The 13,691-nt window shown below is 41.8% G+C and overlaps 1 protein-coding gene across 1 annotated transcript in view; it reads left to right on the top strand.

Annotated features, from left to right (window-relative positions):
* Window positions 1-13,691, top strand: part of Dnhd1 (dynein heavy chain domain 1) — a 74,435-nt gene that overhangs the window by 48,681 nt on the left and 12,063 nt on the right. The window contains 4 exon segments of the mRNA XM_059269286.1: window positions 184-1,789; window positions 1,972-2,180; window positions 2,370-2,574; window positions 2,650-2,752. Coding sequence (XP_059125269.1) covers window positions 184-1,789; window positions 1,972-2,180; window positions 2,370-2,574; window positions 2,650-2,752 — 2,123 coding nt within the window.

The following is a 13,691-nucleotide window of genomic DNA, read 5'->3' as shown; positions in this document are numbered from 1 at the left end:
ATTTAGGAATGTGTGGAGAGAGAGCAACTTGCTCAGAGGTTACTAAGTGCCAAAACGTCAGATACCCAGAATTCCTTTAGAACTCTGTATGCTGGAAAAAGAGGAAGCAGGGATGGGCGGTACACTGGGATACTTTCATGTGGACTTGCACATGCCCTCAATGCTGGTCTTAATGTTTTACAGACCCAGAGAAGAGCTGCCAGCCAGTGCTAGAGACCCTGCGCCAGGCAATGGAAGGCACCATCTATGCCCGAAACACCTTAGAATTACAGACACTGCAGCCTACAGTCAACTTCCTTGCCACTGCTACAGTACCAGGCTACTCTGAGCGCCCACTCTGTCCACGTCTCTTCCGACTCTTCACAGTGCTAGCCCTGGACAACATGACCCAGGACACCCTTTTGAGCAGGCACGTACCTAGTATCCAAGCCTGGCTTGAGCGCTTCCCTTCTGTGGAGCGGGAGCAAACTCTGGCAAGAGCCCTTGTCAGGGCTTCAGTGGAGGCTTGGGAGGCTGTGCGCAACTGCTTCATGCCTTCACCTCTCCGCCCACATTACCGATTTTCCCTGCACTCTGTGAGCCACATTCTGGGAAGCCTGCAGCTGCTGCCTACCAGAATGGGCTCACGAAGTTTTGTGGAAGTTTTTCATCACCAGGAGCACCTGCGCCGGGTGTCTGGCCTGCGTGGCACTCGCCTGACTATCATGATGTCTATGCGCATCATGGTGCGGCTTTGGTTACATGAGGCACAAAGAACATTTTGTGACCGGCTGGACAGTGAAAAGGAACGTTCCCATTGTGCTAAGCTACTTCTAGAAGTAGCTCAGAGTGTCTTCTGTTGTGGGTCAGAGGCTCAGCCCTTGGTCAAGGACTATGAGGAGGAAGTGGAGGAGGAAAAAGTACCCGAAGTAGAATCTGAAGGAGAAATAGCCCAGTGGGAGGACTTAAGCAACAGCGACAGTGAATCAGAGGACGAAGAGGATGCGTATGGCCTTCAGGCCACAACAGGCTCATTACTCAGTGATAGCAGTGGAGCACCATTCTCCATAAGGTCAGTAAACAAGGAGAACACCGAAAGTGTAAGTCAGATGGCTGAGCAGGAGGAAGATATAAGGGCTCCTAGTGGTAAGCTCCAGTCAGGAACACCCAAGAGTGAGTGGCAGGCGGTATCCCAGATGGACTTAATTTTACCCTTGTTGCTGCCTGTGCTGCTGCTCTATCCCCAGGAGAAGCCCTCGGACCTGGTGTTCAGTCTGGAACTTACACTGGGATCTAACTTTGAGAGTACCAACTTGTACTTGGAACGGCAGTGGGAAAACCTGGAAAAGCAGTTGGCTGCCTCAGCTGTTCGACTGAAGCTGAACCCCCACCTTGCTCAGTGCCACATGATGACCCAGCATGTGGCTCGCCTGGTCCGAGTTCTGGCTAGGCCAAGGCAGCATGGCCTACTGCTCTCAATGGCTCGGGGTACTGGGCGCCATACAGCCATCAGCCTGGCTTCTAGCATTTGTCAGGCTCACTTCTTTCATTTGCCATCTGAGTCCGAAGAAGCTACCTTCCAATGTCTCCGAGATGCCAGCTGGTGTGCTGGAATATTAAACCAGCCAGTGGCTCTTCTGGTGCCTGAGAGTGTGAATGTTGCTATCCTTCACCGACTGGTGGCCCTGGCAACCTCAGGTAGCTTCCCTGATCAATACACAGAGGCAGATCTGGATAACATCGAAGAACATCTCCCCAAGGAGAACCTTGTGGTCAAACTTATCATTAAGAAGGACACAATATTGCATAGGTAAGGCCCAGAACCCGTCTATGTCAGCTCTGCTTTTACTCTTTCCTGGCCAAAAAGACGAGAAAAAGCAATAGGCTGCCATGAAAACTCTGAAGATGTGGGCTAAAGGGTCAGGGTCGAACAAGGGTCTGGATGTGTAAATAGGTCTAAAGGAAGATCACAGCTGAGTCCCTGACTTACAGGTTCTATCAGCAAGTGTGTAGCAACTTGCATATGTTCTTCTTGATGGGAGATGACCAAGCCCAAAAGCAGCTGCCCTCCACCCTTCTCCTGAGGCTCCTTCAACTGGCCACTGCCTGTGTTGACCGCTATGAACCCTGGGACCAAGCTTCCCTGGTCCGGATTGCCCAGTCCCACCTAGAGAATGTTCAGAGTCTACCTCTTGATGATGGTGAGCCACTTTTCATTTGTTCCTTCCACTCATCCCAACCAGCTAGTGAGAGTTACTGCCCAGGGTGGTCTCTCACATCCTCTTGATCTGATATCTCACTCTTTTTCTCCCTCTCCTTGCTTTCTGACTTTCTCCTTTCTCATTCCCCTCCAATCCTACAAGGCCAGACCAAAACTATATCCATTGCAGGCTCCTTGAAGTGCCCAGATATCAAGCCCTTAATTCCCAATGTGGCCAAAATCATGGCTCTCATCCATCTTTCATCTGCCTATTACCATCAGCACATGTGCCCTGCATTGCCACTTGTCACCCCCAAGACATTCCTAGACTTCTTGGATATGTTCCTACTGCTCCAGCAGCAGATGATCCTGAAGATGAGAATGAGGGCCCGGCGGTAAGCATCCCACTCCTGCAGTTTGCTTCTGTCTGCTCTCTCTTGAGTCCACTCACTGGTATATTGTGTTTCTAGTATCCACTCTGCCCTGAAGACTCTAAGGCTGCTGGTTGAGAGGCAAAGCACCCAAACTAACCTGGTAACTGACCTGGAAAAGGAGCTAAAGGGCTCCTACAAGGTAAAGAGGGAGAAGACTGTGAGATTTACATGGTTGTGTCAAAGCAAGAGAGCAAAAAGGGAGGGACAGGGCAGAACCAGCCTAAGTGAATCTTGGTTCTTGGTTCTTTTAGTCTTCTTTTCCCTGGAGGATCTCTCTAATCCCTGATGTCTCTTCCATTAGAGCCCAGGGCCCAAAGTTTCCCAAGATACAGCTCAGACTAGATTGACATTTCTAATACAGAAATCTCAAGTGTCTGCCCCTGCGTGCCTTTAATGCCTTGACTCAGTACAGTTTGGTATGCCCCTGAGATCTCTGGATTCCTTATCCTCTTCAGTAGAGTTCATGACAGTCATCTGCTTTCCCCCTCCATATCACTTTGTTTGTACCTTTCTTCCAAAAAAGCACCAAATGTATAAGGCTATGGTGAACAATGGGAAAATGTGGATGAGTAATGGAAACGGGGAAATACACACTATAGCAAAGAAACAGAATCATTTATTTATTATTTATTTAAAATTTTTTCATTTTACATACCAACCACAGTTCCCCCTCTGTTGTACAAAATCTAATAGGTCTTATAATAAAAAACAAACAAACCAGAGTCAGATATTGGGGTAAATGCTGAAAAAATAGAGATACAAAGAACAAGCCACTGCCACATCTCACCTCGCCAACTCCATGAATCATCTGATGTAATGCTTCTGAGTCCTCAGTCAAAAAGCTTCCAGCTGAAAAAGCCTTAGTTCCTGTCGCCTCACACCTTATATACCTTTCTCCACAAAGCTATATTACTTCTTTCCTAGTGCTGGAATTAAAGGCGTGTGTGCTTCCCAAATACTGGTAGCAAAGGCATGAGATCTCAAGTGCTGGCATTAAAGGCATGTGATATCCAAGTACTAGGATTAAAGGTGTGTGCCACCACTGCCTGGCTCTGTTTCTCTCCTAGCCTGAATCAATCTCATGTAGTCCAGAGTGGCTTTGAACTCACAGAGATCCAGATGGATCTCTGCATCCTGATTGCTAGGATTAAAAGTGTGTGCCACCTCTGCCTGGCATCTATGTTTAATCTAGTGGCTTGTTCTGTTCTCTGATCTTCAGGCAAATTTTATTAGGGTACACAATATATCACCACACCCCTCCCTCCCCTTCTCCTGTTTCCCCCACCTCTCTCCTATCTCCCCCCCCATCCACTCCTCATAGGGGATAAGGCTTCCCTTGGGGAGTAAACACAGGCTGGCATACCAAGTTGGGGCAAGACCAAGTCCCTCCCCACTGCATCAAGGCTGAAAGGTATCCCATCATAGGAGATGGGCTCCAAAAAGCCAGTTCATGTAACCAGGATAAGTCCTGGTCCCACTGCCAGGGGCCCCACAAACAGATCAAGCCACACAACTGTCACCCACATTCAGAGGACCTAGTTCAGTCCCATGCTGGTTCCTCAGCTGTGAGTCCAGAGTCCCTGAGCTCCCACTAGCTCAGGTCAGCTCTGTGGTTTTCCCCATCACGATCTTGACTCCCCCCCCCCCCCCCCCCCCGCCTTGCTCCTATAATCAATTCTCCCTCTCTTCAGCTGAACTCCAGGAGCTCAGCTCAGTGCTTGGCTGTGGGTCTCTGCATCTGCTTCCATTAGTTACTGGATGTAGGTTCTATGATGACAATTACGGTAGTCATCAATCTGATTACAGGGGAATGCTAGTTCAGGCACCCTCTCTGCTATTGCTAGGAGTCTTAGCTAGGGTCATCCTTGTGGGTTCCTGGGGATTTCCCTAGCACTGGGTTTCTCCCTAACCCCATAATGGCTCCTTCTATCAAGATATCTCTTTCATTGCTCTCCCTCTCCATCCTTCCCCCAACTCAGCCATCTCAATCCCTCATGATCCCATTCCCCCATCCCCTCCCCTCTATCCCCTCCTATTTTACCCAGGAGATCTTAATTATTTCCCCTTTCTGGATGATCCATGTGTGTTCCTCTAAGGGTCCTCCTTTTTACCTAGCTTCTCTGGGGTTGTGGATTGTAGTCTGGTTATCCTTTGCTTTGTGTCTAATATCCACTTGGGAATGAGTGCAAACCATGTTTATCTTTCTGGGTCTGGGTTACCTCACTCAGGATGATTTTTTTTCTAGTTCCATGCATTTGCCTACAAATTTCATGATAACATTGTTTTTTTTACTGCTCAGTAATACTCCATTTTGTAAATGTACCAAATTTTCTTTATCCATTCTTCGGTTGAGGGACATCTAAGTTGTTTCCAGGTTCTGGCTATTATGAATAATGCTGCTATGAACATGGTTGAGCAAGTGTCCTTGTGGTATGGTTGAGCATCCTTTCGGTATATGCTCAAGAGTGGTATTGCTGGATCATGAGGTTGATTGATTCCCCACTTTCTAAGAAACTACCATACTGATTTCCAGAGTGGCTGTACAAGATTGCACTCCCACCAGCAGTGAGGAAGTATTCCCCTTACTTCACTTCCTCTCCAACAAAAGCTATCATCAGTGTAATTGATCTTAGCCATTCGGACAGGTATAAGATGGTATCTCAGAGTTGTTTTGATTTGTATTTCCCTAATGGCTAAGGATGTTGAACAATTCCTTAAATGTCATTTGGCCATTTGAGATTCTTCTGTTGATAATTCTCTGTTTAGATCTGTACCCCATTTTTTAATTTTATTATTTGGTTTGTTGATGTCTAGTTTCTTCGGTTCTTTATATATATTGGAGATCACCCCTCTGTCAGATGTGGGGTTGGCAAAGATCTTTTCCCATTCTGTAGGCTGCTGTTTTGTCTTATTGACCATGTCCTTTGCCTTACAGAAACTTTTCAGTTTCAAGAAGTCCCATTTATTAATTGTTGCTCTCAGTGTCTGTGCTACTGATGTTATATTTAGGAAGTGGTTTCCTGTGCCAATGTGTTCAAGGCTACTTCCCACTTTCTCTTCTATCGGGTATATGTTGATGTTTTTTGACCTATTTGGACTTGAGTTTTGTGCATGGCGATAGATATGGATCTATTTACATTCTTCTACATGCTGCCATGCAGTTTATGCCAGTACCATTTGTTGAAGATGCTTTCTTTTTTCCATTGTACAATTTTGGCTTCTTTGTCAAAAATTGGGTGTTCACAGGCGTGTGGATTAATGCCAGGGTCTTCAATTAGATTCCCTTGATCCACATGTCTGTTCTTAGGCCAATATCAAACTGTTTTTATTACTATAGCTCTATAGTAGAGCTTGAAGTCAGGGATGGTGATGCCTCTGGAAGTTCCTTTATTGTACAGGATTGTTTTGGCTATTCTGTTTTTTGTTTGTTTGTTTGTTTTTCCATATGAAGTTGAGTATTATTCTTTCCATGTCTGTGAAGAATTGTGTTGGGATTTTGATGAAGATTGCATTGAATCTGCAGATTGCTTTTGGTAAGCTTGCCTTTTTTTTTTTTTTTTTTTTTTTTTACAATGTTGATCCTACCTATCTAAGAGCATGGGAGATCTTTTCCATTTTCTGATATCCTCTTCAAAGACTTAAAGTTCTTGTCATACAGGTCTTTAACTTGATTGGTTAGAGTTACCCCAAGATATTTTATGTCATTTGTGGCTATTGTAAAGGGCGATGTTTCTCTAATTTCTTTTTTATCATTTATCATTTGTATATAGGAGGGCTACTGATTTTTTTGAGTTAATGTTATATCCTGCCACATTACTGAAGGTATTTATCAGCTGTAGGAGTTCCCTGGTAGAATTTTGGGGGTCACTAATGTATACTACCATATCATCTGCAAATAGTGAAAGTTTGACTTCTTCCTTTCCAATTTGTATCCCCTTGATCTCCTTTTGTTGTCTTATTGCTATAGCTAGGACTTAGAGTACTATATCGATAGATATAGAGAGGGTATACAGCCTTGTCTTGTTCCTGATTTTAGTGTAATTGCTTTGAGTTTCTCTCCATTTAGTTTGATGTTGGCTGTTGGCTTGCTGTATATTGCCTTTATTATGTTTAGGTATGCTCCTTGTATCACTGATCTCTCCAAGACCTTTATCATGAAGGGGTGTTGGATTTTGTCGAAAGCTTTTTCAGCATCTAATGAGATGATCATGTGTTTTTTTCTTTCAGTTTGTTTATATGGTGGATTGCATTGACAGATTTTCATATGTTGAACTATTACTGCATCTCTGGGATGAAGCCTGCTTAATTTGATCATGGTGGATGATTTTTTTTTTGATGTGTTCTTGAGTTTGGTTTGCCAGTATTTTATTAAGTATTTTTTGCATCAATGTTCACGAGGGAGATTGGTCTGTACTTCTCTTTCCTAGTTGCGTCTTTGTGTGGTTTGGGTATCAGGGTAACTGTAGCTTCATAAAAAGAGTTTGGCAATGTTCCTTCTGTTTCTCTTGTGTAGAACAATTTGAAGAGTATTGATATTAGCTCTTCTTTGAAATTCTGGTAGAATTCTTCACTGAAACCATCTGGCCCTGGACTTTTTTTTTGGTTGGGAGACTTTTGATGACTGCTTCTATTTTCATAGGGGTTATGGATCTGTTTAAATTGTTTATCTGATCTTGATTTAATTTGGGTGTGATACCTATCCAGAAAACTGCCTATTTCTGTTAAATTTTCCAACTTTATGCAGTACAGATTTTCAAAGTATGCCCTGATGATTCTCTGGACTTCCTCAGTGTCTGTTGTTGTCTCCCCCTCTTCATTTCTGACTTTGCTAATTTGGATATTCTTTCTCTGCCTTTGGTTAGTTTAGATAAGGGTCTGTCTATCTTGTTGATTTTCTCAAAGAACCAACCCTTTATTTCATTGATTCTTTGTTTCTATTTTATTGATTTCAGCCCTCAGTTTGATTATTTCCTGTTGTCTAATCCTCCTGGGTGAGTTTGCTTCTTTTTGTTCTAGAGCTTTCAGGTGTGCTGTTAATTCACTAGTATGAGATTTCTCCACTTTCTTTATGTAGGCACTTAGTGCTATGTACTTTCCTCTTAGCACTGCTTTCATAGTGTCCCATAAGTTTGGATATGTTGTTCACTCATTTTCACTGAACTATATGAAGTCTTTAATTTCTTTATTTCTTCCTTGACCCAGTGATGATTCAGTTGAACATTGTTCAGTTTCCATGAGATTGTAGGCTTTCTGTGATTTGTGGTGTTGTTGAATTCTAATTTTAAGCCATGGTGATCCAATAAGGGACACTCCAATTTTTTTTGTATCTGTTGATGTTTGCTTTGTCACCGATTAGGTAGTCAATTTTAGAGATGGTTCCATTGGGTGCTAAGAAGAAGGTATATTCTTTGGTGTTTGGGTGAAATGTTCTATAGATGTCTATTAAGTCCATTTGAGTCATAACATCTGCTAATTCCCTTATTTCCTTGTTAAGTTTCTGTCTGGCAGACCTGTCCAGTGCTGAGAGTGGGATGTTGAAGTCTCCACTATTAGTGTGTGGGATTTGATGTGCAATTTAAGCTTTAGTAATGTTTCTTTTACAAATGTAGGTGCCCTTGTATTTGGGGCATAGATGTTCAGAATTGAGACTTCATCTTGATGGATTTTTCCTGTGATGAATATGAAATGTCTGTCTGTCTGTTTTGATTAATTTTGGTTTGAAGTCTACTTTGTTAGGTATTAAGATAGCTACACCAGCTTGTTTCTTAGGTCCATTTGATTGGATAATCTGTTCCCAACCCTTTACTCTAAGGTAATGTCTATCTTTGATGTCAAGGTGTGTTTCTTGTGTGCAGGAGCAGGATGGATCCTGTTTTTGTACCCATTCTGTTAGCCTATGTCTTTTTTTAGGCAAATTGAGTCCATTGATATTAAGAGATGTTAATGACCAGTGATAGTTAATTCCTGTTATTTTTGGGTTTATGTTTGTTGGTGGTAGTATGTGTGTGTTTCTCTTCTTTGGGATTTGCTGGTGTGAGGTTATCTATTGCCTGTGGTTTTGTGGGTGCAGCTAACTTCCTTGGGTTGGAATTTTCCTTCTAATACTGTAGACGAATTTCTAAATGGCCTTAATAAATAAAAAACAAAGAGCCAAATACAGGGATGAAAGCCTTAGTGATATCAGGGAAATAGGGAAAGCCACCAGCCAACCTTACCTCACCAACTCTGCAGCTTCTAAAGAGAGCTACTTGCTGTCTCCTCAGACATATATGCTTTGCTGTTCTGCCATCTGATTTGCTCTCTGTCTAGCTACATCACTTCCTCTTCCTGGCCAATTCTGTCACTTCCTGTCTGTACAGGCCTCTAGAACTCTATGGTTGGTATTGGGATTACAGGCCTGTGTCACCACGCTTGGCTCTGTTCCCTAGTGTGGCCTTAAACACATAGAGGTCCTGCCTGCTAAGTGATAGGATTAAGGGCGTGTGCTACCACTGCCCGACTTCTTTGTTTACTTAAAATAGCTTGATGTTTCCTCTGATCTCCAGGCAAACTTTATTTATTAAAGCACAAATAAAATATCACCACATTTCAGCACAAATAAAATATCACCACATTTCCATTTTTTTTGTCTAATAAAAATTTAAAAAAATATGGGCTGGAGAGATGGCTCAGAGGTTAAGAGCACTGGCTGTTCTTCCAAAGGTCCTGAGTTCAATTTCCAGCAACCACATGGTGGCTCACAACCATCTATAATGAGATCTGGTGCCCTCTTATGGTCTGCAGGCATGTAGGCAGAACACTGTATACATAAATAAATAAATCTTTAAAAAAATTTTTTTTAAATAAAAAAGTTATAACTAATATAAGAAAAACTACATACAATAAGTACAATAACTATATACAATATATACAAGCAATAAATACATCAACAATGTCTAGTCCATTTGCATTTGACAAATTCAGAGAAAATATTCCATTTTCCATCCTATTTTGGTAAGTCAAAAAATGTACCTAATTCACTTTCTATCCTATCTTGTATTACCAACAGAAAACCATCTTATAATGTCTTTCAAACTTATACACTTAACACCTCTTAGTGAGTTTCTTTTCTGAATTTCTTAACAAGGAAAACTGTAACTATAACTGTCTAATCTTCAACTCCCTCAGAGACCCGAGAAGAAAATAATATTACCTAGTAAAACAGGAAGTGCAAACAAGTGACTTCTAAAAAATAAGTTATGACAGAAACAGCCAGCTGCCTGGACAGTCACCTGAGATTTCTCTGCAACGTTGGGGCATCATCTTCAGCCTACAGGCTTAGCATATCTGACAGACTCATTTGTGAAGCAGGATGTATGCAAGGCCTACAGCTCGACCCCACATTTAGTGCGTGTATTCCATGTACCAGATAAACTTGAATTCTGCCAGTGTCGTGTCATAATTCAGGATTTTAAATTCTGGAAGTTGCTGGTGTTTTTGGAACTCAGCTGCCCATTCTTCTTGGCCTGTGGGTGGCTTCATCTTGGCATCCCATTCTCTGCATCCCATTCTTCTCCATCTGTGGGTGGCTTCATCTCGGCATCCCATTCTCTGTATCCCATTCTTCTCAGCTTGTGGGTGGCCATCTCCTTTATTAAATAGCAGTCTACCATTGAGAGGCCAGACTCTGTCAGCCTAGTTACTCCTCCAAGAATTACTGTTCCACTGCACACCAGGAGCCATCCATCCACTGCTTGCTCCGCTGCCTTTGAAGAAAGGGGCACTGTACCTTTTCTGGATTGTAAAGCCACTTCAGCGATGGTGCCATATTGTCCTGGCCTCAGAGAACGCCTGTTGCCAAAGCTACAACCACACTTGTCTTGGCAAGGATCGGTTGGTAGTCCTTTGTTTTGTGTCCTATTTGTCCATTTTGGATAGCATACTGTCAGCAGTTGATGCAAGGGCACTTTCTTGCCCAGTGGCTAACTTTTGCCACAGTGAAAGTTAACTCCATATGCAGTTTCTTCAATGCCCATATCTTCTCTGAAACAGATTGGTGCTGTCAGGAGCAGACATGTCTCATAGTCATAAACAAAGAAAAAAATCTGTTATTAAAACATTTTAAATGCCATATTCTGTAGATCTCTGAAGGGTTTGAAGATGACCTGTCTATCTAAAATATATCTCGGCTTGATCTTGAAAACATACCTAATATGACTACAAGTTCAATTGTAATGTCTAACTACTAACTTTCATTTCTTTATATCCTAATAGTTGGTAAATATAACACTCAAGGATTAGCAAATTGCATTTCATTGTTAAATGAACTGTATAGGTTAGAAATATACATACAGTATTTTCTAACAAAATCAATCTCAAATTTGCATCAATATATATAATTTGTATACAATATACAAAAAACCAATCCAATGTAAAATATTTAAAACTAGTAGTTGTCTTTTAAAAGTAAATTCAATAATCTACCTTTTTATCTGTATCATGTCTATATCCTCTCTTTTTCCTTTTCAGAGTAGATTCAATAATCTACCCTTTATTCTATCATTTCTATTTTTTTTTCAGAGTAGATTCAATAATCTACCTCTTATCTCTAATACTTTTTGTAGGGCTGGATTGTGGGTAGGTATTGTTTAAATCTGGTTTTGTCATGGAATATCTTGTTTTCTCCATCTATGGTGATTGAAAGCTTTGCTGGGTATAGTAGTCTGGGCTGGCATCCATGGTCTCTTAGTGTCTGCAGAATGTCTATCCAGGACCTTCTGGCTTTCAGAGTTCCCATTGAGAAGTCAGGTGTGATTCTGATAGGTCTGCCTTTATATGTTACTTGGCCTTATTCCTTTGCTGCTCTTAATATTCTTCCTTTATTCTGTATGTTTAGTGTTTTGATTATTATGTGGCAAGGGGACTGCTGGGGGATGTCTTTCTGTATGCTATGAATATATGTTATCCCCACTGGTTAATAAATAAGCTGCTTTGGCCTATGGCAAGGCAGCTTAGAGGCAGGCAGAAAATTTGAGAGAGACAGGAAGGAGAAAGGCGGAGTCTAGAGGGACGCCAGCCATAGCCGAAGGAACAACATGCCAGCAGACCGGTAAAGCCATGGAATACATGGCAAAACATAGATTAATAGAAATGAGTTAATTGAAAATATAATAGCTAGCTAGCAAGAAGCCTGCCATAGGCCATATAATTTGTAAATAACATAAGCCTCTGTGTGTTTACTGGGAACCAAGTGGCTAAGGGATGTGGGCAGGAGACATTCATCCTGACTGTAGGGCCGGGCAGGACCAGAGAAACCTTCTGGCTACAAGGGGACTTTTTTTTTTTTTTTTGTCCAGTCTATTTGGTGTTCTATAAGCTTCTTGTACCTTCATAAGCATGTCCTTCTTTAGGTTGGGAAAGTTTTCATCTATGTTTTTGTTGAATATATTTTCTATGCCTTTGAGCTGGAATTCTCCTTCTTCTATCCCTATTATTCTTAGGTTTGGTCTTTTCATAATGTCCCAGATTTCCTGGATTTTTTTGTTATGAGTTTGTTGAATTTAACATACTTTGACCAATGAATCTATTTCCTTTATTGTATCTTCGATGCCTGAGATTCTCTCTTCCATCTCTTGTATTCTGTTGGTTATGCTTGCATCTGTAGTTCCTGTTCATTTACTCAGCTTTTTCTTTTCCTGAGTTCCCTCAGTTTTTGTTTTCTTATTGCCTCTATTTCAATTTTCAAGTCTTGAACTGTTTCCTTCATCTGTTTTTTTTTTTTTTTTTCCTTTAGCTTTCTTGGTCCATTTGATTGGATAAGGGATTTATTGATTTCTTTCAATTTTTTGTTTGTCTTTTCCTCCACTTCTTTAAGGGAATTTTTCATTTCCTCTTTAAGGGCTTCTATCATCTTCATAAGGTTCTTTTTAAGGTCATTTTCTTTTGCTTCCTCTGTGTTGGGATATTCAGGTCTTGCTGTTATAGAACCACAAGTTTCTGGTGGTGCCATACTGTTCTTTATGTTGTTGAGTGTATTCTTACACTGCCATCTACTCATCTCTTTCTCCAATCAGTGCAGGTGGAGCCTATGCCTCTGGGAGTCCCTCTTCTTCCAATTGGTGCAGGTGGGGCCTGTGGGTCCACTGGTCGCTGGTGCCAAGGGGGATAGTTGGCAAGGGGGAGGGAGGATGCTGGTGTCTGGTCTCTGGGGCTGCAATGGGTGGGGGAGGGGCACGGTATGTGACCTGGAGTCTAGGGAATAGAGAACTGAGCTGTCTTGACAGGAGCTCAGGGACTCACCTCTTCTTCCAATCCCAGAATCATATTAAAATCATATACTAGACATTGGTGTCCTGAATTTCTTTAGTTAGCCTCTGTTGCTGTATATTTCCCAGAACCATCTCCTTCCCTCCACTTCTTTCAATATTTGTTCCACTTGCTCATCAGCCCTCCTCTTTCCACTTGAATGTTACCCCAAATGCAGTTCCTTTCTGGTCCAAACTCTAATCTTTTTTCATTGCTATGCAGAGCCAATCATTTTGAATAAATAAACCTCTCATATCTTGCTAAAACTAGTGGGGTGGGAGTTGTTACTCCTTCCCCAGCCAAATATTACATTTGAGGTGTTTTTACAAACTAGCCAGAAGTTTTGTTTTTAATACAATGGCTTTTGAAATAGCACTTTGTTTTAATGTCTGTCATATAAGTCTTTGAAAAAGGTTCAGGACTGGCTACTGAGAAGTGAATTAGTGTCCCATTCTCAATTAGATGATCTGCTAAACTTTCTAGTAAGCTTTCAGGCCTTGCAACTTCTCTTCATACCAGTATGAGCAGGGCTATTTACCTATGTTACATAATTTCCACAGTGTTCTGTGTAAATTGTGGCCCTGGAGTTCTCAAGGTGCTGGTGCCCTCTTCCTATCCTGGTCAACCTATGATGACCAGGTTCAACCTCAAGACTCAGATGAGTTTCAAAATGGGGAATGGGTGTGGTAGAAAGTTCAAAGTAAATAGGGGTCTCCTTTCTTACCTTTCCTAAGTTCTAGTGTCTTTCCTTGGGTCCTACATTTTCTCAAGATAATTAATACCATGAATTATTG

This window comes from Peromyscus eremicus, chromosome 1 (assembly GCF_949786415.1).
Source record: "Peromyscus eremicus chromosome 1, PerEre_H2_v1, whole genome shotgun sequence".
Lineage (NCBI taxonomy): Eukaryota > Metazoa > Chordata > Mammalia > Rodentia > Cricetidae > Peromyscus > Peromyscus eremicus.
This window is presented reverse-complemented; position numbering and strand designations above follow the sequence as displayed.